General features: G+C 35.1%; 3 protein-coding genes across 4 annotated transcripts in view; 1 reads left to right on the top strand and 2 right to left on the bottom strand.

Moving 5' to 3' along the window:
- LOC136812278 (uncharacterized) overlaps positions 1-27,468 on the bottom strand; it is a 277,042-nt gene that overhangs the window by 84,916 nt on the left and 164,658 nt on the right. The gene's annotated exons all lie outside the window — the stretch shown is intronic.
- On the top strand, positions 171-13,462 carry LOC136812285 (transcription factor Sox-17-beta.1-like). 2 transcript variants are annotated; one of them, XR_010847334.1, is made up of 4 exons: positions 171-273; positions 559-614; positions 1,652-1,740; positions 13,395-13,462. XR_010847334.1 is itself a non-coding variant. In XM_067068779.1 (4 exons), exon 4 carries the CDS (start codon positions 7,206-7,208, stop codon positions 8,127-8,129), a length of 924 nt encoding a protein of 307 aa, XP_066924880.1. In that variant the 5' UTR covers positions 171-273; positions 559-614; positions 1,652-1,740; positions 7,172-7,205; the 3' UTR covers positions 8,130-8,570. The 2 variants fall into 2 exon arrangements, 1 of the variants encoding a protein (XP_066924880.1); XM_067068779.1 differs by lacking the exon at positions 13,395-13,462 and adding an exon at positions 7,172-8,570.
- On the bottom strand, positions 13,614-15,249 carry LOC136812293 (uncharacterized). Its single transcript, XM_067068787.1, has 3 exons — positions 15,164-15,249; positions 14,685-14,941; positions 13,614-14,357 (listed from the first exon to the last, which is right to left on the bottom strand). Exons 1-3 carry the CDS (start codon positions 15,164-15,166, stop codon positions 14,210-14,212), a joined length of 408 nt encoding a protein of 135 aa, XP_066924888.1. The 5' UTR covers positions 15,167-15,249; the 3' UTR covers positions 13,614-14,209.

Raw genomic sequence — 27,468 nt, forward strand, 5'->3', positions numbered from 1 at the left:
GTAGACAGTTCTAACGGGATGGTTCTAACCACTTAATACTGGTCCACTATTGTAAAGAGAGGCCAGAGGTCATGATATTGAATGCCCAGGAAAGATTATTAAGATGCAATATTCTAGATTGACAATTTCAAATTGCTCTCCTTTGTATAAATAACGAACTTCTTTCTTTTAGTTACAATAAATGCTAAAAATGATAAACATGAGTTGAAATATAAAGACGGTATTGAAATTTGCAACATGAATAGGAATTTGTGCTGCGATGTTTTTTGTAAGGTAAATTTTTTATTTCTTACTCGAAACACCATTTTGCCCTTTGGCCAGTACAAATTCTTCGCCAATTCAAACCTGAAATAAGTCGGAACTTATTTGGCGTGACAACTTGATTTTGATAAAGATTTACTATTTTGTTTGTTAGGATTAGGGAAATTAGGTTTTTTTTTCATAGGTGGTTTCAAAAAGTTTTTAAGTGGAGTTGACACGCCCTTCTATATTATACTGGAAAGTACCTTTTGATATTTGTTTTTCATTTTCAATTTCTATATTTTTTCTACATTATAGGTTTGGACTTTTGACATGCTGAAAATATGAGAAAGTGCTAAAGCCTTTAGAAAATAGTAAGTGACTAATTTATTTGTTTACATTTCAAGTTGGAGAGAGATCTGTCTCACGATAAAGATGCAACTTCTGAAACCAAAATAAAGTTTCGTTAAGAATTCGTGATGCCCCTTCGAGTCTCCGCCTTGATGCGAGGTTAAGAATAACTTTTGTTTCGTCTAGACAAAACCACTTTTCTGTTTTTCTTTGCATCATTTTTAAAGGGTACTTTCAAAAATAGACTTTTAATTTTATCTGGTTTGTTTGATTCATACCAAAAAACCGAATGGAGCTTGGCTGTTCTATCCTGTTCTTATTTCAGGGCAAGATTTCGATTATTTTAGGCTTTATACCCAAATTTTACTACTTTGGTCTTTAAATTCCTTGAAATTCAACAATTTCAGGGGTAAGAAAAAGCTTTTTTTTAGAAAGAGGGGTAAAGATTTCTGAAGTGAACTAATTTTGGCGACAACCATTAGTTAATATTCTAAAGAAATTTAACTAGTAATTAATTTTGGAGAACTAATCTTGGCAAATAAGAGGTGAATTGGTTCTGTCTTGCCTAAAATGACAGTAATTTGGACAGTAATTAGTAGTCATTTTAGAAAATAAAAAAAAAACTTTTGTAAAATTCGCCAAAACCTTAAGGAATTTACCTTAAAATATGTTTTTCAAAATTACAAGTATTGACCAGTAAAAACAATAAAACCAACTTATATATACCTTCAAAAGAAAAAGATTAGAATTAGGGGCAATATTCGCTATCTTAGATAAAAATGGTGCTTCTCTGATTGCGTAGCTACATTTTGCGGAAAGGGGTAGTAGTCATGAAGGGAGGGGTGAGTCTTAGAAGGGAGGGGTAGACACCCTTTTACACATTATGGCCCATTATGTGAACCCCCTAATAGAAAGAGTGACCTGTTTTAAAAAGTATATAGATCCTGTCTATGCCAATTTTATGATAGAATCAGGCTCAATATTTTGACCGCTACATCAATGAGATTCATTATTGCGAAAAACTTTGTCTATAATTATCCAATTCTACGAATTATTTTAGGTTGCGTAACTTGGTTGTTGAGACAATGCAAGCTGGTGCTGTAGTCATGAAGAGATGCACGTTTGTTGATTACTTGTCTTTGTCTGAAGGTTTGTTATCTCTTGTACAAGTGTATTTCTTCTTCAAAAAAAGCCCTTTCAAACGAACCGCACTAAAGGTTATTTTTGTTAAGTGTCCGCTCTACTAAACTATGCGAGACCAAACCGGCCAAAGAGGAAAAAATGTTCAATATCAACTTTGATCATTACTGTATGCCTTGTATGTTCAGACAAATATGATTGCTGTTCGTAGTCTGACTCAACTAAGCATGAGTGAATTTGTTTGGGGTATAAATAGTAATACTCCATTAATAACGGTATCATAAAGCTGAAATACCATTTATGTATCCTAAAGGTTCAGGGTGGTGGTTGGGTTCTGTTTTGGTCTGTTGATTTATTTAACACACCTTAAATACCTTGATGACCCTAATGACACCGATACACCACCAGCTATGACGCGGTAACATAAACTTTCGCGATGTATGGCCTCTTTCGCGAAAATTAATGTCTTTGAAATTTCTTGGCAAGGTAATTAGCGAAATTAATACAAGCTAACAATTCTTAAAAATATCTGGTATATGTGAAATGTTAAGTATAATTTATCTCGAGTGTCGCCCATTCAAGAAATATTTTGTTTTAAGATGATTCTTTAAAGGAAAATCTGAGTGTTTAAATTGTTTAAAGGCGTTTTTATTGTACAGAGTCTTAATGAGGGTAAAGTTCGGGATAATTTTTTGGCTTAGGGCCCGAGAATCTTTGAACATTTTGTACCTATCGACCTTCGTTGTATTCTTTACGGTTGGTTTCCTTGGCTAGGAGATAACTTTCAAAGCTAGTTATGAAGGCGGAATGTTTTGACAACTTGAAGTTACCTAGGGTGACCTAACTACCCTCTCAACGTTATAGAGAATAGTAAAAAAGATGAGAGTGAGTCCTTTTAGATTGCGTGATGACTCTCTCAAGAGGGCTTTCGTCATCATCTAGTTTTATTTTTCACTTTTTACTTTTTCTCTTAATGTTAAAGTTTAATTATAATATGTTAAGAACTGCCAATTTTTGTCCATTTTCCTTTGTTTATTTTCAATAATCGACCAATCAGCATCCAGCTTGTTATTTTTGAGGGTCCCTCTTAACTTGAATATTAAAGTGGCTCAGGCTACTTTTTAGATCTCATTTGCTCTTTTACTTAATTTATTTCGACGTGAGATTTTTGGGTGAAAAACAAAAACAAACAGTCAATTCACAATCAATGCACTTTAATCAGTCATCTTGCTGCAAAATTTCAAAACTCAATTCAGTACTTTATTCAATTGATAGCCTTCCCTATTGAGCTGCGCAGAATGGATCCGCAATTATTTCGAAAATTGTTTTGTAGTGAGAAATTTGGGTGCGAAAGACAACAAACATACTAATCTTTATTGAATATAATTTTGCGTAACTTGCACCCGCCGCAATGAATTTCCAATTATTTCAAAATCTTTCGCTGCGTCATTACATTCTTTTCTTCATATTTTAACCCTTGAAGTACCTTTTCAGGTATTTTCAAGTGAATGCATCTAAATTAAACTGTAAAATTTTCACTTTTTGGTATAGTATAATTTAGACAGAATGAAAATATCCTATAGGTCAAGTTTAGTAAATGTAGCATATTACAAGGTGAACGTTACTTGAGGGCCTAGCCACCTCACATAGAATTTGAATCGACACTGGCTCTGAAAGGGTTAAAAAGTCCATCTATTTCAAAAATTGTTTTGTTGTGAGAACTTTGGGTGCTAAACACTAATAAACACAAAAACTCGATGAACATTGATATTTTAATATGACGAAATTATCCTATGACACGGTGCTTTCAGCCTGAGGCGGGCGTTAACAACATTCAAACTGTTGTATCGGCGGAGGGTGGTGCTAGGTTTGAGGATGACGGATGGCTTGACTTTTCGGGATTTTTCCCTTTTTAGTAATACTTTGGGAGCTGAATTTATATTTTTTAGTTTTACGAACCTTATCGGGATTTTACCGAACCTTACCGACGCATACCCGTATGCACGACCATTTTACTAAGGCACCATTCTGTAATTCTATACAGAAGTAAATACCCTTGTGCAATTTAAATTCACACCACGCGGGCAGTTTTTCAGAATTATTTCCACATCTTTGGACAATGGGCTGTTCCATTAAAAATCCATACAGGGGGGGGGGGACGAATCTTTTCAAGTCAAAAAAAATTATTTGAAATGTGTGGATACCCCCCTGGAATATAGCAAAATTTGCCAAAAATTCCTTGGAAAAAATGGTAACCCCTGGAAATTTTAGAATAACTTTTTACCTCCTGGAAGAATGAAAGAAAGCACTCCATTAGACCCCCTGGAAATTCCTCTCAGGTTACCCCCTGGAAATGTTCGCCCTCAGTATGCATACACAATGGAATAGCCCAATAACCACTCATTGACACTTTTTGTCCAAAAAAAAATTACAACAATTTCTAGTTGGGTGGCTGGTACTTTGTCTTACAATGTCACTAAATTCGATAAAATATATGAATAGAAAAACTTGAAACTGCTCTCAGACACTAAGCGGCTTATTTTGTTCCATAAATAGGTGCACGTGGTGCAATATCAATTCTGAGTCTTGTTTTTACTGACAGTTTCCTAAAGTTTATATATTGTTTTCCGCGAACTTTCAAAAAGCAAAAAGCTGTTGTTCAAAACCGAAACCTAACCTTAGGAAACGTAGGAACAAAATCATCTTAAATCGAGTCATTTTTGTCCAAACATATAGAATTTGATAGAAAAATCTTTTAAGGATATTAAATGTACTGCTGGAGTAAGAGAGGTGGGACCAAGAGAGCCTTCTATATCCAAAATTTATGAATTATGAATATATCCCTATAAACTGAGGATTCAGTTTTCCTGAGTAATTCCGGTAATAAATGATCGACTTCGACTCCGACTATGATCCTGACCCTGGAATAAGGCCGACTCCAAATTTAAAAAAAGGCCGACCCTCGACCCAAAAACAATAAAACCCTGCATAATAAACCAGTTCTTCGGCAGTTTTTATAATTCATAATTTGCAAGGATGAGGTACAGGAATTATCCTCGGCGCCATAGTCGGCCAAAATTGAGCATGCAGGTAGGGGCAGTCCTAGTGGGGGTGTTAAAACAATAAAAGCATTCTTTCGAGAAAAAGTTTACAATCTATACCTTTAAAAAAGACGAGGAAATAAAAAAAACGGACCCGATCTAGCCTTATCTTTCACCTCGGTATTGTTACCCCAATTACAATTACCCCATGTTTAATTTTTTTGTTTTCCAATTTTTAAGTTGGTCTTACATAGCTGTAATCAAATTCTAATCTATCCAAAAGGCCGAAGGCATTCTAACTTTGACAAGGCTTGGAGCAGAAGGAGAAGAATATTACGAAAAATCGAGATTCAAGTTTCGAAAAAATTTAAAATATAAAAACTAAAAAAATCGTTCTCGGAATTAAATTTTGATTAATTTTAAATTCATAAAAACTAATTTTTTCCAAGACTTTGTTCCTTTTCTTAGCGTCCGTTCGGAAATAAAAATACCCCTGTCTCACAGCCCCGCTGAAACTTTTTTCCAACATTGGGGATAAAAATTTCCATCGAAATCCCGATGGGGATAGAAATTCCATCTCAAAAAATCCAGTAGGGACTGTTTTGGAGTAGATTTTTTTTGCTCTGAATTCCGAATGAGGATAAATCAGTTTCAATTTTCCAGTAGGGCTGAAATTGTAGCTCATTTCCCACTGGGGACGAAAGTTTGGCCAGATTTGGCGGAGGTCCAACCGGGTATGTGACGCAGGGGTGGATAAAAGAAGAGGGAAGTGAATATCTAGAACTTTATGAAAAACTGTTCGACGCTGGGACGGTTCCTTTGTTGTTTTTCATCGTGCAGATATGTATTCGAAAAAAATAAGAGTCGGAAGGTAGCAATGCAACAAAGAGTTGAAAATTCAAAACAAGACAAAAATGACATCCATCGACGCTATCATCTTCCTGATTCTCTTTTTCACACAGGACATCAAATATGAAAAATATTTTGAAACAAACTGTTGCAAAGCGTGGGCTTGCCTTCTCCTGTTATCTGCATCCTGAAAAAGAGATTCGCTAACCCCCTGGAAATATTTCTGTTTGCCTCTTTCAGATGCTTATATGATGGTATCAAAGATGGGGGTCTGCATGAAATACTTTCATCACTGTTCTAATTAAAACAAAAGTTTCAATTTATCAAAACAATCATGCTGTATGCAAAAGAGTTGATTTCCTGGACATTTTAGAATTCTTTTCAATGTCCAATATCCTGTCAAGGACGTTACTTTTTAACAACTTCTTGTCACAAAAAAATATGGAACGTAATGTGACGTCATAAAGTGTAAATTTGGTAGCTATAGTTCTCAAATGAACAGTTTTTTGTGGAACATATCGTTATTTCCTTTTGAATTGACGAGTAGATGCAAAAACGGAAATACTTGAGCAAAACAAATCTAACGATCTTCTCCAGTATAAAAAGAACGCAGTTGAACCCTAAGACCTTTTCTACTCCATATATAGCACTTTGTCTCGTTTTCACTCTCATACTGCTCCGCGCTTGATGGCGCTCACTGCACTGTTGTTGAAAATGTTGAGTGGCTGTTGTCTGGTATATGAGAAAGGTTACATACATACTCGTGCTCTTCAAAAGCTGCAGTGTTTATGGCTATTCAAAACCACAATGTAGACTAAACGAATTTTCCTTTCTTTCATTTGTGTATTATTTGTTTATTTTTTTCTATTTTTTGCAATGCACTTCACCTTTTGATTTTGGTTGTTACTTTGTGTGATGTGATGATGGTGATAGCGGGGTCGAGATCGTGTTTCGTCACCAGTCCCTCCGTATAAAAGGCAGGGTTGGTTCACTTCTCATTCATAATTGAATAGAACTTCTAAAGAGTAAAGATTAAATACTTAAAACGGTGTATCTATCTCTGGTTCGTTGTCTTGATTGATGTACGCTCAACCTGTAGTTGACAATGTCGTTGATAATTTGTTGCTTCCAAAAATTGTTGAATAAATTGTACCTCTGTCTTCTGCTTCTAACACGCGTATTGCGCTGACGGAAACTCTCAAACTATCATATTATATCCATAGCTCTTTACGGTTTTATCAAACTAACCTTTTGAATGTTGGTCTAGTCTTATTGAATCTCTTCTTCGTCTCACCTCATACCAGCACCGAATCTAGTCTGTAACTAGTTTTAAAATATTTAACAATCAATGTCTTATAAGGGAACTATTTCATCACAAAACAAAAAGTTGACAACATTTCTTTCTTGATGTGGCTGCGCCTGTTTCTCGACCCAGACTTCATGGTGTGACCGTTCGTTTGATGTGGCCTAATAATTTTTTAAGTTCTTATGTTTATCATTCCTTTTCAAACCTTTTTTTTCATTATTTCGTCATTTTTTCACAATTTCAGTGAAAAACAAAACAAACAAACAAAACTATCGACCATGACGATGTCAAATGGACCTTTGTTACATTACCATCCCTCAGAAGAACATCAACAAACATTTACTTCTCAAGCGCATCCGTTGAACCATGAAGGTGGTAACACGCCTCCATCCACACGACCAGATGTTTGTTTCAACAATTCAAATAATTACACCACTTTTTTTCACGACCATCATACGTCACACTCAACCTTGATGACGTCACTGCAAGAAACAGATGAAGATGAGGTTAAACGTCCTATGAACTCTTTCCTTCTATGGGCCAAAATTATGCGTAAACAATATGCCAGTAAGAACCCCAACATGCATAATGCTGAGATCAGCAAATTGTTAGGCAAGATATGGAATTCTATGACAACAAAAGACAAGCGGCCGTACGTCGAACAAGCGGAACGCTTACGCGTTGTTCATATGAGGACGTACCCCAACTACCGTTACGCACCTAAGAGACGTAAGGAGCGCCGCAACCATCGCATGATCTCGCCAGAAGTTGCAGCCGCCCTCCATAACACCCTCTTTGATGTCAATAACATCATAAATGAACAGATTTCTCAAACAGACGTCCTCTCACAAAACTTAAAAAGTTACGGCTATCTCCGTAGCGCTTTTCAACAAAACCGTAACAAAAACATCGGAAACGTTTCTGATTCGCACTCCGACAGCTCATTCTCAAGATGTAACACAGCCAGTCCTTTACCGTGTTCGGAACAAAGCTTTTCTTCAGCCTTCATCGTGCGAATATCAACTCCAATTGCCGGCAGAAAATCAAATAGCTACGGAACCGGCCAAAAACCACACGGAATCAATGACATTACACTACCGACCGGTCACAAACACAAACTATGCTGCAACCACTTTCACACAACAAAGTCAAACACAGACTGTCGACTATTTTTCATCTTCAAGCAGCGAATCGAACGATAGTGGTGCGGAAGACGACACTAACTCCTCAATCGAAGACGAATTTTCTAATTATCTAAAACATATTACGTCATCAAGAAATACTGCAAGTGGATTGGTGGAAAATGATGACGACTCGTTCTTTTGGAATGATATCACTGACATTATAACTTCTGGATCTTTATAAATTATATCCAACTCATTTGACGAAACCATTTATCTATACTTAAAATGATATAACCATCATTAAATTAACCTCATAGTTTAAAAAACGAACGCCTTCTAATTTATGACTTATATTTGCACTCCCATATATAATGACACGAACCCTCTTGTACATAAAAATAACTTTGTTATGTATTTTACTCAAACCACCCTGTACATAGCGATGTGGAAATAATCTTGTATTTTCTATTCTTATTGTTTTTGAGCATTTTACTGAAATATTATATTTTTGATACTAAACCCGCCTTCGGATTTTGTTCTTATTGTCTGCTACTGTATATTGCAACAATTTTTTGATTTCGAATTTGAACGGTGAAATTTTAACGATTTGAAGTTTTCTTTGAAAATAATGGACGTGTTAGCAAGGTGGCATTTTATTTGTCACCCACAGTTTTGATTGAACACAATTTTTAGTATTGCAATACAATTGTTTTTCATTGGTTTTGTTTGACGTATGAGAGATAGCATTAATTAATTACTCATCTCTTGAAAACTATCAGATCAGATCATACACTGGCGGGTTTAATACGATAGAGCGGGTACGTCTGAAGCATATGAAGGAGTGCAAGACTCGTTAAAAGACAATGAAATTACAATTACAAATCTCTTCCTCTGATAATAGTTTGACGTGGTCTAAAACCACCTATGGATCAATGTTTACATCGGCTCTGAAGCCTGGGTTACAAGAGGGTTTAAAGTAGCTGAGAAAGGTTAAAAGCAGTTTCCTAACTTTTCACTGGTGATTTGGGTGGTTTAAGTTGGTTAACAACCGATTATTTGCCCCTCTCGAAAACAAGGTTTAAATGAATTGTAGAGTTCATTGTAGGTCTTCGACCTTTCAAGGACTTCACTGTGCTTCTCTGAGCTTTCGAAATAATTTCTAAGTCAGATTGAAACTACAAACAGCTGAATATAGTAAAAACTTGAAGAACTGATTGGTCTGTGTTTAGGGATAGTTGGATATTTCAAATAGAAAAACTAAAGTATGAATACATATGTATAGAAGTTCTAACGGTTTTCTATTGAGAACCTACTTAATATTTCGCCGATCAAAGATAATCTCTATTTTCCGACCAGAAGGATAATATTTCGCCCTTTTCGTCCATATGTTTGCTTTAATAATAATGCGATGCACTCACGATTGTCTTTTAACAATTATATTCACCTTTCAGAGTTTTTAGAAATTATCAAGGTTTCAATTTAACAGCTATTTCGAAACGATTGATTGACCCAGAAGTTAAGGAATGGTAGTTGCCTTAGATTCGAAAAGTTGTTGAATTAAAATCAACAGCCTATTGGCATACAGATAGATTTTATCAATTTCATGAATCATTCGGTGAAGAATTGCTCAAAAATGCCTACTTAAAACCTTCCAGCCCCTTCTCATGCTTTGATGAGGACGTGATTAGAGTTGAGAGCTTTTAAACTGAAGAGGACTTGCTTGTGTTTACTATTTAGTTGCCAAGACAACAAAATGAAGTGTCGTCTCAAAGTCGATGTATTTTTTTACTTCCTATAAAGCTTTTAACATTTTGGTCAGTTATTTTTTATGTCTGCATTTTTTACTTTTTTTCATGACGAGATTTAGCTAAAAATTTGATCAACATTTATATGATGGTGAGATTTGTTGGTTTTGAGGTTTTCTGATCTGATGTCAAGTATTCAAATCTCGTGATCTTTAGAGCATGCAGTGCTCTTACTATAGATAAAACAATTTCAAATTTGTTGGGCGAAAAAAAAGTTGTTCAGCATCAGTTGTTCTAATGTTGACATCCCTCATCTAATTTCGACACCCTTCTTTTGAAATGGGATACTGTAATAGGATGGTTGGAATTGCTGATGGAAACTCAATTTGCTTAGCGATCAGAGAAAAAAATTTTTATTCTGTCTATCATCAGTGATTCTGCGACCTTCCTATTATTCTGAAGGGTGTTGGAATTAGGAGATGGATGTCGACATAAGACCAATATACGGTATATCTCCATATTAGAGAGCAATGGGACCAGCTGCAATAATAAGGTGGTTTTTTTGGGCCATTTCTAATCTGCCAGTGCTTGCTTAAAAATACCAATCAAGGCCATATCCACCCAAAATTAAGCTTAACCAATCAGATCTCACTTCCACTCAGCCAAAATACCACAACGCAGACCTTTTCATTTTGATTGACAACTCCAGTGTATGAGAGATGACGTGTCACACCGGATGCTACTTGTCTTGTTTTGAAGTATTCTCCACCACCGTCGCCACATCAAAGAGTAACCTCTCCACTAGAAATCTCAACGAGACAGACGTTCTCCAAACCAAACAAAATTATCTAGTATTTATGGTACTTTTGTGCAATCTCATGTCGTAAGATAATCTATTTTTATCCATTGGGTGAGAAATCGTTGCTAAATATTCTCTCTTTTCTTTTCGGATGTGAAGCCCTTTCCTACACAATAATCAATTAATTGATTGTCCTCTACTTACAAAAGTAGTCCATACTTCTTATATTCTAAGTCGATTCGGAAATGGGGTATGTTTTGAAAGTCATATTTATTTAAACTTTGTAAACAGCTAGACGACCCCTCCTCTTTAACTACTGTTTCAAAATATCAGTCTGACGAAGTTTATAAGAAAGCTTACTCGGGCGAGTTGGGGGGGGGCTTTATTTACAAACGAGTGGAGTAAAAACGAAAGGCGAAAATTGTTTTCCCCTAAAAAATATTTTCTCTTTTTTTACACCTTCGATGTGCACTTTATCTTATTTCCACCCTAACGGTCAGTCAGGACCACTATATGGAAAAGGTGACTGCTTTTTAGACCAACCCGATTGTAAATGATTAAATTGTTATATCAAGATCATTTGAGGCAGGTTCCTTATTACTATATATTTAAATGTTTTTAAATAATATCGTTTGCTTACTCATCAATTTTAATTCACAAGCTTTTTCACATTGGATTGTCACGGATGTGGAGCAAGATTGGTCAAAAAGAGGGTCTGATATCAAACGGGAACACTTATGTAAAAATAAAACCTTGAAGAGTTTCAGAGGAAAAGGCTTGCTTTGTAGCCTCTGAATCGACAGTGGATTTGATGTTTGATAAAGGACAACAAAGTTCTCTAAATTTATACTTTTTTACAGTTATTTACATTATCTAACTAAAAGCTAAGTAATTATTATATACAAACCTAACATATGTTTAAAATTGCATCGCGGGCTTAAGTTCTGTGCAATCAAAAAAGTTCGAATCCCCTTTTAGAGAATGCGCTCGGAGTATTATCATTAAATATTTCCCTCCAAAGTTTGTACTGGATGTGGATGGATAGACTTCCAGAGTTTTCTCATTATCCTTCCGCGCCATCTTGTTTCAAATTTTCAGTCATTCCCTTCAACAATCAGCCTGGTTTCCACTCATTCTTTTGAGCAATCAGTGTGGTTTCCACTCTCTTCTTCTTCTACCTCATAAAGTAAGCATTTTTCAAATTCGTTCAAGATGAAACCTAAACACCCAAAACACAAAACTTTGGGAGCCATGGAGAGCGCACGATGATCAATAAAGTAAAGATCACGCGACTTTTGATCCTTTTCGACGTCAAAACATTTACTACACATGCGCAACTTAACGTTGACGTAACCGGCGCACGTGAAAAACGAACTGTGTGTATTACGTAAATTAAACTCGTTCATTAATGCGAGAAAACCATCATTCGCTTCGTAGTAGTGTCGATGAATCGATTCGCTATCGAGATCGTACGATATCTTACGGATATTTCGCCCGAAATCTGATCGATGTTTTGCTGCTAGTTGAATGTTTCCGTTAATGTCGAATCGAATCCGTTCCTGCTTCTTCTTTTTGGCAGGTTTTTTGAAGAATTGTGTTTCTTGAAGTAGACTAAACATCGTCCCGCCGGTAATAAATTGGAAAAATTATGACAAGCAGTGCTATCAAATAATTGAATAACCTCGGTTTTCCTTATCTACTTTTAGTTTGGGTTAAGCTTTATCAGATGTGAATTCTCCTAACAGATCATAAATAATGATAGAATACATTTAAAACATACATTCCTTGCATGTTATCTATAGTAATATTATTTTGCAGTGACTTTGTTGATGAAAAACAATGTTATTCCCGCCCTTTGTATTTGTTGAAGTTTTTTAAAACAACGCCCCCCGCACGCGAGTTTGAACGACTCCGATTTATAAAGATAGCAGTGTATGTTTTCACGTGGTTTCTACTTCAATCAGGGCGTCAACACCCGTGTGTCTGAGAGCTATCAAAACCCCGCCCTAACGGAATCTACCCTTGATCAACACTATTATGTGTCTCGACTCCATTCACGTTTTGTGGGGTTGGGGGGTTGTCAACACGGATATACCAACGCATTTTTCTCTAGTTACCGTCAATACTGACAGCAAAAATCGCCAAAATCCTTGCAACCGCATGTCAACGTTTGACACCAAAATACCTTTTATTTTTTCTTCGTTTGTTGTGTTTAGATTCAACCAGGCAAGTTAAAATATCATTAGGAAATTCTCGTCGGGTCTCTGTCTGTTTCTTTGAATCTCAAAGCTTTTAATATGTTTCATATTCTTAGAATTTAGATTTAACTAATTATGCTAACATGGCTTTGCTAAAGTTCAAGTAAAGCCTCCATCTTAGATATTGGGTTGGGCACTTAATTAAAGTTACCTTAAGTGGATTCATTTTGGTGATTGGCAAAAATGAAATTTTTGGCGGGGATTCAATTTGGCGAATGATCAATTTTGTAAAATTTAGCGGGGATTTAATTTGGCGAATGGGAAGGTTTTAGTCTCTAAAAAATACATGGTATTTTACTAAGAAATGAATATTCTCAATAGAATAAAAGATCGAAATCTTAAAAGATTTCGTTAAATTTGGCGGGGATTTAATTTGGCGATTTTTGACAAAATTCGCCAAATTCTCTAAATTTAATCCCCGCCAAAATTTATCCACTTAAGGTACTGGTTGCCGAAAAAAATCGTTTAAATAAAGACAAAATTCAGCAAGATGGTGTTAAACAAGCCAATCCTGATCTTAAATTTGTTTTTCCATTTATAGATTACAAGACTGCAAGTAGTTTACCAACTGAAGGCAAAACGAAGAGAGTGGGAGAAAGACTGATTGATGTAAGCTAAAAAATCTTTAATACTTTATCGAACTGCCCTCAAAGTTTATACCCACCCGCCTTTTAACTTGCTCGCCTTTTGACTTAAGCATATTTGGAATAGGCGATATGGTCTTGGTTATCTGTGGTTATTTAAGAAGGAAGAAGTGATATCCGATCGTAAATTATATTTTCTATGTCTATAAATAATTTCAAAATAAATTAAATTTTACCTAACAAAATAAATATAACCCCCTACAAATCTAAATGTCAGCATTGAAATTAGGTAAAAAAATATATAAATCAGATAAAAGGATAATCAGCTCGGCCGCAAGGAATACTGGAGCTCGTGACCTTGAAGTGCATGTCGGGTAGAACACGCAATGACGTGTTTGCGTCTTTTTAAGACGTTTTTTGACGTTGTGGATTAAAAACTGCCTATTCATTAGTACTGTTTTTTTCAATCAGATGGACAGACATGTTGGTGTCATTTCGGACGTAAAAATGAAAAGCGAATAAGGATAGAGATATGCTTACATCGCTCGGCAAGAAAATATGTTTTTACACATTTCTAATCTGTTAGAGTGTCACTCGGTTACAATTATTTTTACTATTCATTAACCTTTGATTATCTAAAAAATGAATCTAAAAGCCGACCTCGGTTGAAAATCCCCTAAAACTAAAAAATCTCAGAATCCTAAACCCTCTGAAAATCCATCATGGAATCACATGAAATTTGGGATTGTGAATAAAAAAACTTTAGTAGGACCTATTCAACGAATTGCGAAAGTGTTTTATAATCGACATCTTCCAGATAGTGAAGATCGATTCTCTTTGCTGTTGGAAGTTTGATGCTCAGTTTGTGGAATGCAGAAAGATGGTCCAATTGGTCTGCTAGGCAAAACGAGTCAGGACTCCTGAAAGGAGAAAACAAGAGACGAGGTTCAATAAACTTATTGATGGATATTGAAAATAATTTCAATTCAGCGTGTTTTAACTTCGTCTTGGGAAATTAATTTTGAAATTAAATGTCTAACTGGCAAGGGTAAAAAGGGTTTTGATGCATCTTCTTGATGAAAAGTGCTCAGACATTTATTAATTGCTGAGCTTGATATTTTGAAAAATAATTAATGAAGCTAAACAGGTGAATTCACACTACCTCGGCTTATTGGAGAAATCAATTCAGAATCTAACAGGTGCTTTTGCCACAATTTGAATACTTTTTGGATTGAATAAAGACTCACCAGTTTAAAGCAACAGTACGCCCTTTCAAATGGAAAACTGCAATAACGCCCTCATCTGGATTTGCCCGGATGAACTCCTTAACAGCATGAAAGTTGGCTGGCGTCCCGTCACACTGACCTGCAGCTTGAGTTTGACCCCTCAAAAACTTCTCAGCAATCAAAATTTCCTCATTTGGTTGCAGTTGGAAGATGACGTAATCGAAAGCGAATTTTCGAATGTCTGCCAAAACTTCGAAAACTTCAAATGTCATTTTAACCTGGAAGTTGGTGGATGAAGATTATGAAGTAAATTTAACCTTGGCATCGTAGAATATAAATCCCTAAAGTAAAATTCAAGCTCAGCGTTTCTCGTACATTTTTCTCAGTCGGAGGTTTCTGATGATTCTATATTATAATTGCCTCCTAGAGAGAAGCTGTTGATTTTGAGGTCTACAAAATCCTACGTCCTAAATCTTTGGTTTTGGTTTAAACGCACTTACCATGTTGGCGATTTTTTGTGTCTTTGGTGAAGAATGTGTGTGGAGGTGTGATCAGCTTGGTGTCTTTTCAGAAAGTGTCCATGTATTGTAAAAACTCTATATTAAATCTTTATTTCCTGTGTCGTAACAGGGTTCGAATACAGAAAAGCTATTGATTGCTTGATTATTCACTGTGAAAACAACTGATACAGCTTGTCAGAACCATTGAGTTGAAAGCCTCGTAGGGGCTGGATTAGAAACTTTTAGATGAGAAATGAAGCTATTTAGTTTCCCATCCAGAACGCCCGCGCGTGGTTTTTACACAAACGCCGGATTGAAAGTAAAATCTATCGCTAACTTTCAAAAAATGTAGTCCTTCAAAACAAAGGAACCGCTAGATACAAGCCGTCGTCATGATTGCGGCGCGTTCTCGACACGTTCTGGATGGTAAATAAGTGGCTTCACTTTTTCTTGCCTGAGAAAGGTTAGAGATTCTACTCGCTAGCCCTTCGGGCTTTAAACTCAATGGTTAGAACATTTTTCTAAAAAATCTATGAGTTATGCTATTTTTCATTCATTACTTTTCTTTTGAAATCTTTATTATTCGACAGGAAATTTGCGATTGGATTTCGCTAATTGTACTATTTACAGCCAAAGAAAATTTGGCCTTTTTTGGTCCAGATAAACGAAATTTCTGATTTCGCTTAGAAAGTCAATATTTTTGGAATTTTCAAGAAAAAGCTTCAGTTTAAAGAAGATTCGGTGGCGGTAATTTGATGTTCGTTTAGATTGTGAGGAATGAAAGACAATTCAGAAGCGAAATCGTTAGTTACCTCTGCCGAACTGAATTTTTTTATCATTTAGCAGTTTTTTTGTACAAAAATCAAAGACATGACCTTCACTTTCTCAATTCTATGTTTTTTTATAAGAACAAACTATATAAGAACATAAGGTTTTCATGGCCAAAATGTTAAGAACATTTTAAGACTTCGTGGACTCAAAAACACCCGTTTTCTTAAGTAAGTGGGTAAAGTGTGACCACAATGGTGAAAGTAATAACATTTGAAGAACATCCCAAGGCTTCAAAAATGTTTGATATTCTTATAAAAAAAACGTATACTGTTTTTTTCCCCGTCAGGGAATGTAGTCAAAACGTAAAGTCCACTTAGCTATTTTTGGTCGCCGAACAGAGCACGGCTCGATTATTGCATAAATTAAATCAATTAAGCCTTGAAGGCTTGTCGCAATAAACGACGTGAGCTTTTTTGAAAGTTAAAAAATTTCAACTTTTTGCGCAAAGCTGTGCGTCATTTTGAAATAGCCAATCAGCGAGAAGATAGACATACTGATTGTCACTGGGCAAAATAAGAGATTTCCAATCCTGGAAATATCATATTTCATGATATTCCCAATATTTCCAAAAGTTAGAAATATTTTGAAAATATGGTGTTTCAGATTTGGAAATATATAATGAAATTAGATGTTTCCTCAAATTTGGAAATATAGAAAAGTCATATTTCCATATTTCCAAATGTACATGGAAATATCATATTTTCAAGATATTTCCAGGATTGGAAATCTCTTATTTCACACAGTGTGTGTGTTCATTTTCATTATGTACAATTGCTCAGCGACCAAAACGCTCGAGCTCTGCGCGTTGTTGGGCGACCAGTGAACCACGAGTTTTAGTTCAGTCCAGACATGTCTTTTATTCTTCTTTCTTTTATTCAGGTCTTTGGTTAGTTGAGACCATTGATTCATCAATTTTTTTTCATTCAAAACAAATAGTTGCGTTTTGGTTGTCACTGTGTGTATCGTGTGTTTCATCTTCTGTTGTATGTTATTACGAGAGAATTTGTCGAGTGAACATGAAAAAACATGTAAAGATCGAACTAATTTATAAATATGATAAATACAGTTGACTCTCTCTCTAATTCGATCTTCATGTTAGAGAAAGATTCGAAATACAGAGAGTAATTTAAACCACTTTCCAGCCGAGGGGACGAATGATTTATTGTAAATTACTGAAAGATTCGAATTAGAGTGAATTGACTGTGAAGTCGTCATAAAAAAAAGAAAACACAGAAATCAAAACCTTGGGTATTCATCATCTCTCGCTTTTCATGAATTTCATAAATTTAGTTTTACTGATGGTGATGGTGTTTATTGATAGTAATGAGACTACCGCCTACCAAAAATGTTATCCAAAAAATGCCACAATTATCCATGAACGCTGTGACCATAGTAGCTCCCCAACTAAAAACCCTTAAACTCCCATGTCCAAAGAAGAAAAAAACACAGTGTTTTCTTTGTAATCTCATGGTTGATTGAAATTCTATTGACGTTTTTGCTTACGTTAATTTGTAATTTCCCGCGAACTTGTAATTTCCCTCCTAGCTTTTGTAATTTCCCTCCTAGATTTTGTAATTTCCCGCAAAAGTGAAATTTCCATCGTTTGGAAACTCATCACTTTTTTCGAAGTTCTTACTAACTTCAAAGGGTTAAGTAAATGGAATACTATCCTATTAAAACTCGATTTGCGTTTCTATGACTTTTTTGAGACCTCTTTTTAAAGTTTCAGATTGATTTCCAGTGTTGAATTGACGTCTTTCAGAAATGTTAGAATTTCAATCCAAACCATGAGATTAACCAGGAATCCCATGCTTGTTTTCGTGAAATTCTGGATAAATTACCCTCGGTCAAATTTCGAAATGTTTTAAATTTCCCTCGTTACACTCGGGAAATTTCAAAAAATTTCAAAATTGACCTCGGGAAATTTATCCCGAATTTCCCTCGCAACCATGAGATTACTAGTACTAATTTGGAGTTAGGGTCTTTCAGCACTGAGGATACTCTGGACAGCGGATATAATACAGTGTTCGTTCAGTGGTTATATAATAAACTTTTAGTTTGCATGTTAGTGTTACGAGTGTGTACAATGTAGAGCGGGAGACAGAGGGCACGAAGTGAGATCGCTTTTAGAAAGTGTGCGAATCGCCCTTACCGAGATGAAAACCTGTCGTACTCTTTATGGCCAAACAGGTTCTTTTGCTTTTTTCGATCAGGCGAAACCATGGATTACCTCTCTGCCTACCCTATAGTATCAGAGGTTGAGCATATTTCAACCTCTGAAGACCAATAATATAAATTTTATCGCGCATGTGTCAATCTAATCACTGTAGAAAAAATCGAAGATGAAGAGCAAATATTACCATATTAATGTCTAGCAGACTCTATCAGTATACAGTTTACTATTTACGAATTCCCCAGAAACCTCCAAGTGTAATTGAAATGAGTTTCTTTCAAAAGAAATCTTTTACATGATCCCCAAATGTATAACAGTAATTACTAAACTTTTAATTATGGAAATGTCACTTTAATTGAATTAAAATAATAGACAGACTTTATGTTATGATTCTCTATCACTGACTCTTTTTAAAAAGCATTGATGATATTTTTGAGTTGTGTTTTCAACGACGGGAATGAAAATATCAACTTTGAACTCCATCCAAGATCTTGGATGGTCGTCATGGTTACTTTTCTCTGCGTTGATGGCGCGCTGAATAGAATCTGGATTGGTTGGCACAGCGTCGATATATGATTTTGACCTGTGCTTTTTACCGTACACTCTGCCCGTTACGCTGGAATGTCCATACATTTCAATGTTTATTCGTTTTACTATATCTCGTTTGTTCGTTCGACTGCGTCCGATGGTAATTATAGAATAACAATGTCCGAGTTCCAGTATATTATCGTATCACGTCGTTTCGTAAGTTCAGAATATGCTCAGGGTCTTTTCTGCAGTATGGTGACGATCGTAAAACTGCATATTAAGTACGTTTCGTTTATCGTCTGTCCGATTTTTGAATTCATATCTTGGCTCGTCTTCTCCGTTTATCGTTGATACATCACATGAAAAGAAATAAGATTTATGTTCGAGGGTGAAACTATTGTTAATAGCTTCTGAAATAATACAGCTTTTCGCATGAAATTTTCTGTAAATTCCTAACTTTTATTTAGCTTCAAAATAAATAAAAATTTGACACCTAAAAATGTTCACACATTTCAGCATGATGACATTTCTGACAGTAAGGTGTCACAAAAATTGTCACATTCCCAACACAATACAAATTTATTTTTTATGTCAAATATATCATTTAAACCGTAATTTATTGAATATTTAGGATAAAATAAGCATTTTAGCAGAGATTTGGGAAAAGAGGATAAGAAATGCGCTATTCATCTATTTGAAGCTAGGCTGTAGAATCTTTTGTTTCTATTGAAATGTCTGCGGCCGATCGATTGTTTTTATTCTGGACCAATCAGAGCGCTTGATTCGTTATGCGCACAAGACTAGAAGTACAAACAAAAAATGGCAGCCGTGATTGATATCGAAAGTGAAATAATTTTTTTTATTAAATCGCAGATTTTGATATTTTTTATAAGCACTTTTCACTTTGAACGCAGTGTTTCTCAAGCCTTCGTCGTTGTGCCTGAAGGGGAGAATTTCCCAGCTTTGACCAAAATATTTTCCTTATAGAATGATCGAATCAATTTGATCAATTTATACATACTGTAGCTAAAAGAATTGAAATTCACATTATAAAACCAAAAATGATAAGCTTGTAAAACTAGGATAATTTTTGGTTATTTCTTGAACTAGAGTTTCTAAGAAACAATATCATGGAGGCCTCTTCAGCCGGGTAGTGATGTTGGGTATTAGAACAAATTGGAAACATGACAAAAATAGAGCTCAAAAGAAAGAAAGAAAAAAGAAGCGATGATAATTCATGATATCAATGCTAGAAGATCACAAATATCATGAAATCTTTCTTTTAAGAGCTTTATATGAACTCGAAACAATAAAGCATAAAATAATCCAAAAACATTTTTGAAAAAAATACAATAGTTATACAAAACAGCTCCATCTAGGGATTTTTCCCTCGATATAATGAAATATCTATCTAGCAAATAAAACAGTATAATAAAAGTGCATAAGAATTAAAAATTAAAAATATCCTTCTCTTAAGGCCCCATTACACCTAAGAATAAGGGGGAAGAATATATCTCTGCAGCTGTTACGATTCGTAAATTCTTGTTCTAGATACACGTAAAAATATTCAAAAATGGAAAATCTCAGAGTTTTTCCAAATTTGCCATCTGTTAATTTTTGTAAATTCTGCCGTAAAATTACACGGAAGAATGTAAAAAATTTATCAGATTAATTTTATTGCAAAGGGCAAAACGGAAGTTCTTTAATTCGATATTTTTCCCTTTTTTCGAAACCCCCCAACTTTCGAAAGGGAAAATCCTTTGTAAAGTTTGTTTGCACAGTCTACACAATAGCCAAAATTCCACACTAATCCCCACTTCCAATAGGCTGCTATTGTTGAATATTTTTCATAATTTTCCATTCCTTTGGACACCTCCAAAGGAATAGAAAATTATGAAATTAATTAAACAATAGAAACTGAGATTAGGGAGATAATTTTTCAGCGAATTCTTTATACTATTCTTTCAACTGATTACACAGGAGAATTTAATAAAATTGCTCCCAAGTGTCAGGTGTGCAGTAAATTTCACATTATTCTTCCTTTATATTCTTAGGTGTAATGGGGCCTTTAGTAGAAAACATTTATGCAACTCTTTTAATTTGTAAATGCTGCTAAAAAATGGTTTGAAATTTTTCTAAAAAAGATTAAACCCAAAAGGGTTTTTTTATGATTCACCTTCATTTATAACACCTGGGAAAATAAAGATGTATTGCATGAAAAATATAAATATCACTCATGACTTTCCATTGAAATAAAATTGAGAAGACTATAAAAAAGACTAAAACCTTCCAACTGATTTTAAATTAGTACATTGATTCAGATTGTATAACTTGAAAGCTGGACTAGAAAATTATATCATTGCTCCATAGAGGACTAAATTCAACAGGTGTGTAACTCATTGCTAAAAAATTAAATACATTTACATTTGGAAAAAATATTGGAAAATAATATCAGCCTGTGCTCAGAAAAACTTGTTACATAACAACAAGTGAAAATATGTGTTCAAGTAGAATTGTAGAATTTAAATAGAAGCACTTTTGGGGTCTCCTAGTTTGTTTACATTTGGTAATTTTGGCCCACATGTTTTCCTGGCTCTGATGACTTGTTTGGACCATCTTTCCAGGCAGCCAGGGACAACCTGGATACAAAACAAACATCCAAATAAATACAGATTCGATAAAAATTCTCCAGACTGATCAAATTTACATAATACGTATATGGAAATCCACTTTTTCCAGAGAACATTTTCCAAGTATATGCCCAATTTCAAAGGATATGTAGGCGGTGCTCAACCAGGTTCTAATTGTTCATATCCACGGTTGTCCAGAAAACATTTACAAAATATTAACATCCTCTGCATATATTTATTATTCCATTCTGTTTTGGTCAAGCTAAATAATGCACGTAATATAGGTTCTGCAGGTTTAATTTCATTTTTTAGCAGACTTTTCCATGCCTTAACGTGACGGTCAAAATGCAAAAATGTTGAGTCATCCTGAGTCAATCTTTACTTCATTGCACCAGTGCTTGGATGGCCAATGGCCCATACTTAACTTTCTGTGGAATGGTTTTTCTGGGTAGTGTTGTTATAAACAATATTTCATAGAGAAATGACGATAACTAGCCCTGAAAATATATAAAATGAAAATCTACTGTAAAACTAGGGCTTTTTTGTTTTTGTATAAGCAATAATCTGCATGAATTACCTTAACACAGACTGTAAAGTTCACCAATGAAATTATGTTCTGGCTGCAAAATTGTCCAAGCCTTGTGAGTCAATCCACTGACCGGTCAAAATCATGGCCCATCAATAGTCAGACTTTATAGATATCACATGTCGAGGTTATTTGAACTTTACAATGTTTTTGTTAGCCGAAACTTGAAATTTCTAACCCAAAAGTCAATGGTTTCCCTAGATAAAGCTAAAAGTACCACAGAGGAAATCAAGTATACTTACTGAATCTCAAGTCCATTATCATGGAGGAAGTTTTTCTAAGATATTACACAATTTTTTTCATCTAAAAGTTGAAAAAAACAACAAAATTATCAATCGATTTTGCCCATCTTAAATCAAAATGCCAAGAAGTTTTAGAGAGTGCCCAGGAAAACTAAGGCATAGGTGGTCACAATCAACCTTCCTACTACCCATAAAAATTATGTCTGCAACACAAAAAATTCATTCAGAGCAATACAAGCCAGAAAGAAATTGGTCCCAAATTTTCAAAATTTCAAGCATGCCTCATGTCCGCCATCTTTACTCCCAGAATATAGAATGATTTTCCTCGATTTTCTCATGGGAAACCCCCAGAAGATCAAAGATTCACTCCCCAGTCTCTTTTTCACAAAGAACTCACTGGAAAGCTTTATTCAAGGACTTTTTTCTTGAACATTGGTTAACCTGTACGTAACGCCATTTTGTTTCGGCCTTCCTTCTTGCTCAACTATTCTACAGCCTTGCTTCATCAAAGGGTGCCGAATTCAAAGGGAAAGAATAAGAAAACAGCGAGCGGCAGCGGCGTTTCTTATCCTCTTTTCCCAAATCTCTGATTTTAGACTCAGGGAACTTTTTTCTAAGGCCTTTGTTAGAATACAATAGCTATTCAAAAGAACAAAGGAAATTTTCGATTTTTACTCACTTTTGGACATAATGAGTGACGTCATTATAAAAGGTTTTTGTCAAAAGTTACCTTATATGACAAGGGTCTTGTGTGCCAAATTTCATCCAAAGAGACTCACTAGATCAAAAGTTAAGGGGTGGTACACAGGAAAAGCCCCTCCCTAGTTTTGAACTGCCCCTGAAAGCTTAGTATGAATAGGGTTAAGGGAAAAATTAGTACTAGTAATCTCATGGTTGCGAGGGAAATTCGGGATAAATTTCCCGAGGTCAATTTTGAAATTTTTTGAAACGAGGGAAATTTAAAACATTTCGAAATTTGACCGAGGGTAATTTATCCAGAATTTCACGAAAACAAGCATGGGATTCCTGGTTAATCTCATGGTTTGGATTGAAATTCTAACATTTCTGAAAGACGTCAATTCAACACTGGAAATCAATCTGAAACTTTAAAAAGAGGTCTCAAAAAAGTCATAGAAACGCAAATCGAGTTTTAATAGGATAGTATTCCATTTACTTAACCCTTTGAAGTTAGTAAGAACTTCGAAAAAAGTGATGAGTTTCCAAACGATGGAAATTTCACTTTTGCGGGAAATTACAAAATCTAGGAGGGAAATTACAAAAGCTAGGAGGGAAATTACAAGTTCGCGGGAAATTACAAATTAACGTAAGCAAAAACGTCAATAGAATTTCAATCAACCATGAGATTATGGCAGGAATTAAATTTATCGGATTGCAAAAAAAGTTTTTTCATAGGGAATTGAATTTGGCGGATCTAGGAAAAACTAATTTCGGCGAGTCCAAAATCATAGGGTAAAAAATCATAATAATTTATCCCCACCTAAAATTGTCGGTATGAGAGAAAATATGATGCCAGTGACATCTATTGTGAGCATTGACCTCGTTAGGCTCGGAAAGAAAATTTTGATGGTAGATGGCAGGCAGCTGAAACTTTAGAATCCAGTCACTTTCGCTGTTATTTTTAGGCAAAAGACATGTTTTAAATTATAGCCGAACTACCAGTTCAGATCATCACATTGCTGCTTCTGTTTTGAAATTGAATCAAACCACACTGCTAATTTAATGCTTGAAAATAAACTCTTCTGGGTAAATAAATCATGGAGTTTTTATCTGAGTTAAGTACCTAAGCAAATAAAAGGGGAAATATATTAGATTTCAAACATGTGGAGGTTAAAATAAACGGGATAATATCAAAATTTCGTCAAAAGAAACTCAAAAATTCCTTACCCAAACACAGAAATCAAGAGGTTCAAGACCAACACATTTCCAACGAGGGCATAAATGAAGATCTATCCCCTCCCTTCGCTTTGTCAGTTGCCAACGCAGTCTTATCACCTGAAAAAAGAAAACGGAAAAGTTGAGAGTTTTTTAAGCAGTATTTACTTATTAGATGCCATCCATCAGCATGTACCATCCGAGCAGCGCAATAGCGAGTTTATATATCTGTATTTTTCTGCAACGGAGACGGTAAGCTTCTAACTTGCTTCTAATCAGCACTTTTACCGTCTCCGATTTTGTGGGTCAGAACTCGGATTTTTCCGAATGGTGCAAATACACGCTTTTTTTAATAAGAATAGTGTACTTTGGATGAGGGTCAAGTATTCTTTAGAAAGTGCAAAAATTGAGGGTGAAATATTCTTAACACATTCTTACTTTTTCAGACTTGACTTTTTTACAAACATAAGAAATGATCAATTTGAGATTTTTGGACTTTTGAATGAACATTTGGAACTAAAATTACATTTCTGCCTCAAGTTCAAATTCAAGTCTAACAAAGGAAGCAGTTTTTTTCTATCAACCAAATACAAAATGACTGTATTCTTATCAAATTCTGTGAAACTCACCCTAGAGGTTATTCTTAGGGTATTCTTACGATTCGGCCAATTTTCACCCTGATATTCTTATAAAAGATGCTCTTATTTAAAAAAAGCGTGCACATAAACTTGCTAATATTTTTAAACAATTAAATGTTATATAAAGGAGCTTATTAATACTATTGCTGCCATTTGCAAGGTCAAAATTTTTTTGTACTTGTCCCATAGTAATCAGGAAATATGGTCTTATTAAAATGATCAACATTTCTTTGAACTGAAATATGAAGGGATAAGAGACCATAAGATGCTTACTAAAAATCTTATGGTATATATTTGAAAATGTTATCTTAATTGATCTCGATTTGGATTAAAAAATTGTTTCGTTTTTTCCTTACACGTGGCCGAAAGATGCGCTTCCATAAAAAATAATGACTCAGAGAGACTTGTACTTGCTGCTGACTGAGGTATGCTCTTTAAGTGTGCAATCTTCTTTCTACTATGTACCGGCTGATTCAGAAAAAAAAGTATAAAGGTTTGATGGTTAACTGTGTCCAAAATAATGTGAATTTTTACCATATTCTTTTTTATATAATTGTAAAGAGGAAAGGCAAACTTAAAATTTGGCATAGCTTTTTAAAATTGGTACAGTGGTTCTCAAGTTATACCCCGGGGGGAGTTATACCTAAGCTTTTGAAGTCAAAATTCACCTCAAAGTTCTCGAGTTATGTACATTATATTTTTATAGTAGATACCTTAAGGGAACTAATTTTAGCTGCCCTTAGTATCAGAGGTCAAGTTTTCAAAGAGAAAATATTAACCTCTGAGGACGCAGGGGGGGGGTCTGTAGTAAAATCAGACATATATGAGTAGTAAAAGGATTTTTACGAATTTTTACATACCACCACCCAGACTCTTGGAAGAAGTATTTTACTACCCTGGGAGTAAAAGTTTTTGGGACAATTTGTCATACACGTTTTTTTTTTTATTAGAACACCTAAAACACCTAGGTAAAATCCCTTATTGCTTATTGCTTAATAAATATTAAGTTCATAAAGAAAGCTTGGAATTTTCGTCATAACTCTGGGCCAGTGCAACTATTGAGTTTAAACCCCCAAAGGGCTAGAGTCGGATCTCTAACCTTTCCCAGGCAAGGTTAAGTAAAACCTTACGATTTGCGCCAAAGTCATGGCGACAGATTGAATCTAGTGCAGTGGTTTCTTTGTTTTTTAGTAAGTACATGTTTCTAATTCTGGCGATATATTTTACTTTCAATCCGGCGTTTGTGTGAAAAACACGCGGGGAGTGAGTTTCAGATGGGAAATAAGTGGTATCATTTCCCATCCAAGAGATTCGAGTCTAGCCCCTTCGGGTTTTCAAGTCAGTATCGTAACAATAAAAGTTAATTTTTACTTTTCACATTAAAAACATGTGACAACGTTGGGCCATTGTGACAATAAAAGTTGATTTCAAAATTGATTTAAGTTTTAAAGATAGTTTTAAAATGCATTTCTATTTCCAAATGAGATAAGACGTGACAACGATGGGCCAATATAACAATAAAAGTTGATTTCAAATCGACTTTAGTTATGAAGATGGTTTTAAAATTCATTTCTATTTTTAAATGAAATAAGACGTGACAACGATGGGCCATGTAAAAATAAAGTTGATTTCAAATTGAATTTAGTTTTAAAGATCGTTTTAAAATGCATATCTATTTCCAAATGAAATAAGACGTGACAACGATGGGCCACCATACACCACCACCGTAGTAAACGTCATTATGTCTAAGATTTTACTACCGACCCCCCCCCCCCCCCCCTGGAGGACGAGGTTGGGTTTTCCAATCGGAAGGCGCTGCATTGCAAAACGTTCGAAAATTGTCAATCGAATTTTGTTTTTAAAACCCAGAACACAGAAATCGAATCAAAATATTTAGAAAGAACGAAAGAATTTCGAGTGAAAAAAATAAAGTGAGATAGGGACGTGACCCGGGGGGGGGGCACTGGGTTTGCGGACTGACGGTATGTGCGGGCCAAAAATTGGCTTTTAAAATTGCACCCTTACAGTGCAGCAAAAATCAGTGAAAATCATACCCTTAGAGTGCATTTTCCCCAAAATTTTCGATCCCTTTCGTGCAAAAAATGGTCAAAATTCTAGCATTTTTGGTCAAAATATTTAGATTTTTCAAGAATTTTCTGAAATTTCTACCCTTACAGTGCATCTCTAGTTTTTCCGACCCTTACAGTGCATTTTAAACATATTGGAAAAGGTACCCTTAGGACCCGCACATACCCGTCGGTCCTTTTGCCCAGCTGCCCCCCCCCCCCCCCCCCGGGGGACGTGATGATCAAACTGATTAAAAAAGTTTTCTTGTTATATATATATGAGTTTGTTACCTGATGGGGCAGATTTGTGTTAAATATATCAACAAATAACTCGAAAAGTAAGTTAAAAGCACGAAAAAAACGAGTTAAAAAACACCAAATAACTCGAAAAGTTGAAATCTCAAAAATTACTCGAGTTGTGTGATGACGTCATAATGACGTCACAAAACTGAACTTATGACGTCACATGCAAAATAACTCGGAAAAAATAACTCGCGAATTCCACGCCCCTACAAAATAACCATTATTTTTTACAGTGTTATTTAAAATAGGTCTTAAAAAAATAGGTAAATAATGGTTATTTTGTAGGGGCCGTCACCGTTTACACCGTCGGTGTCATTTAAATCCTTGGTTATTTCTGAGAAAAGATTACGTCATTTTCAAATTATTAAACAAACGCCATCATGGTTGGTTGCCCCTTAAACTAGTCGTGCTCAGC

The sequence above is a fragment of the Clytia hemisphaerica genome, unplaced genomic scaffold, assembly GCF_902728285.1.
Source record: "Clytia hemisphaerica strain Z4C2 unplaced genomic scaffold, Clytia hemisphaerica genome assembly, whole genome shotgun sequence".
Lineage (NCBI taxonomy): Eukaryota > Metazoa > Cnidaria > Hydrozoa > Leptothecata > Clytiidae > Clytia > Clytia hemisphaerica.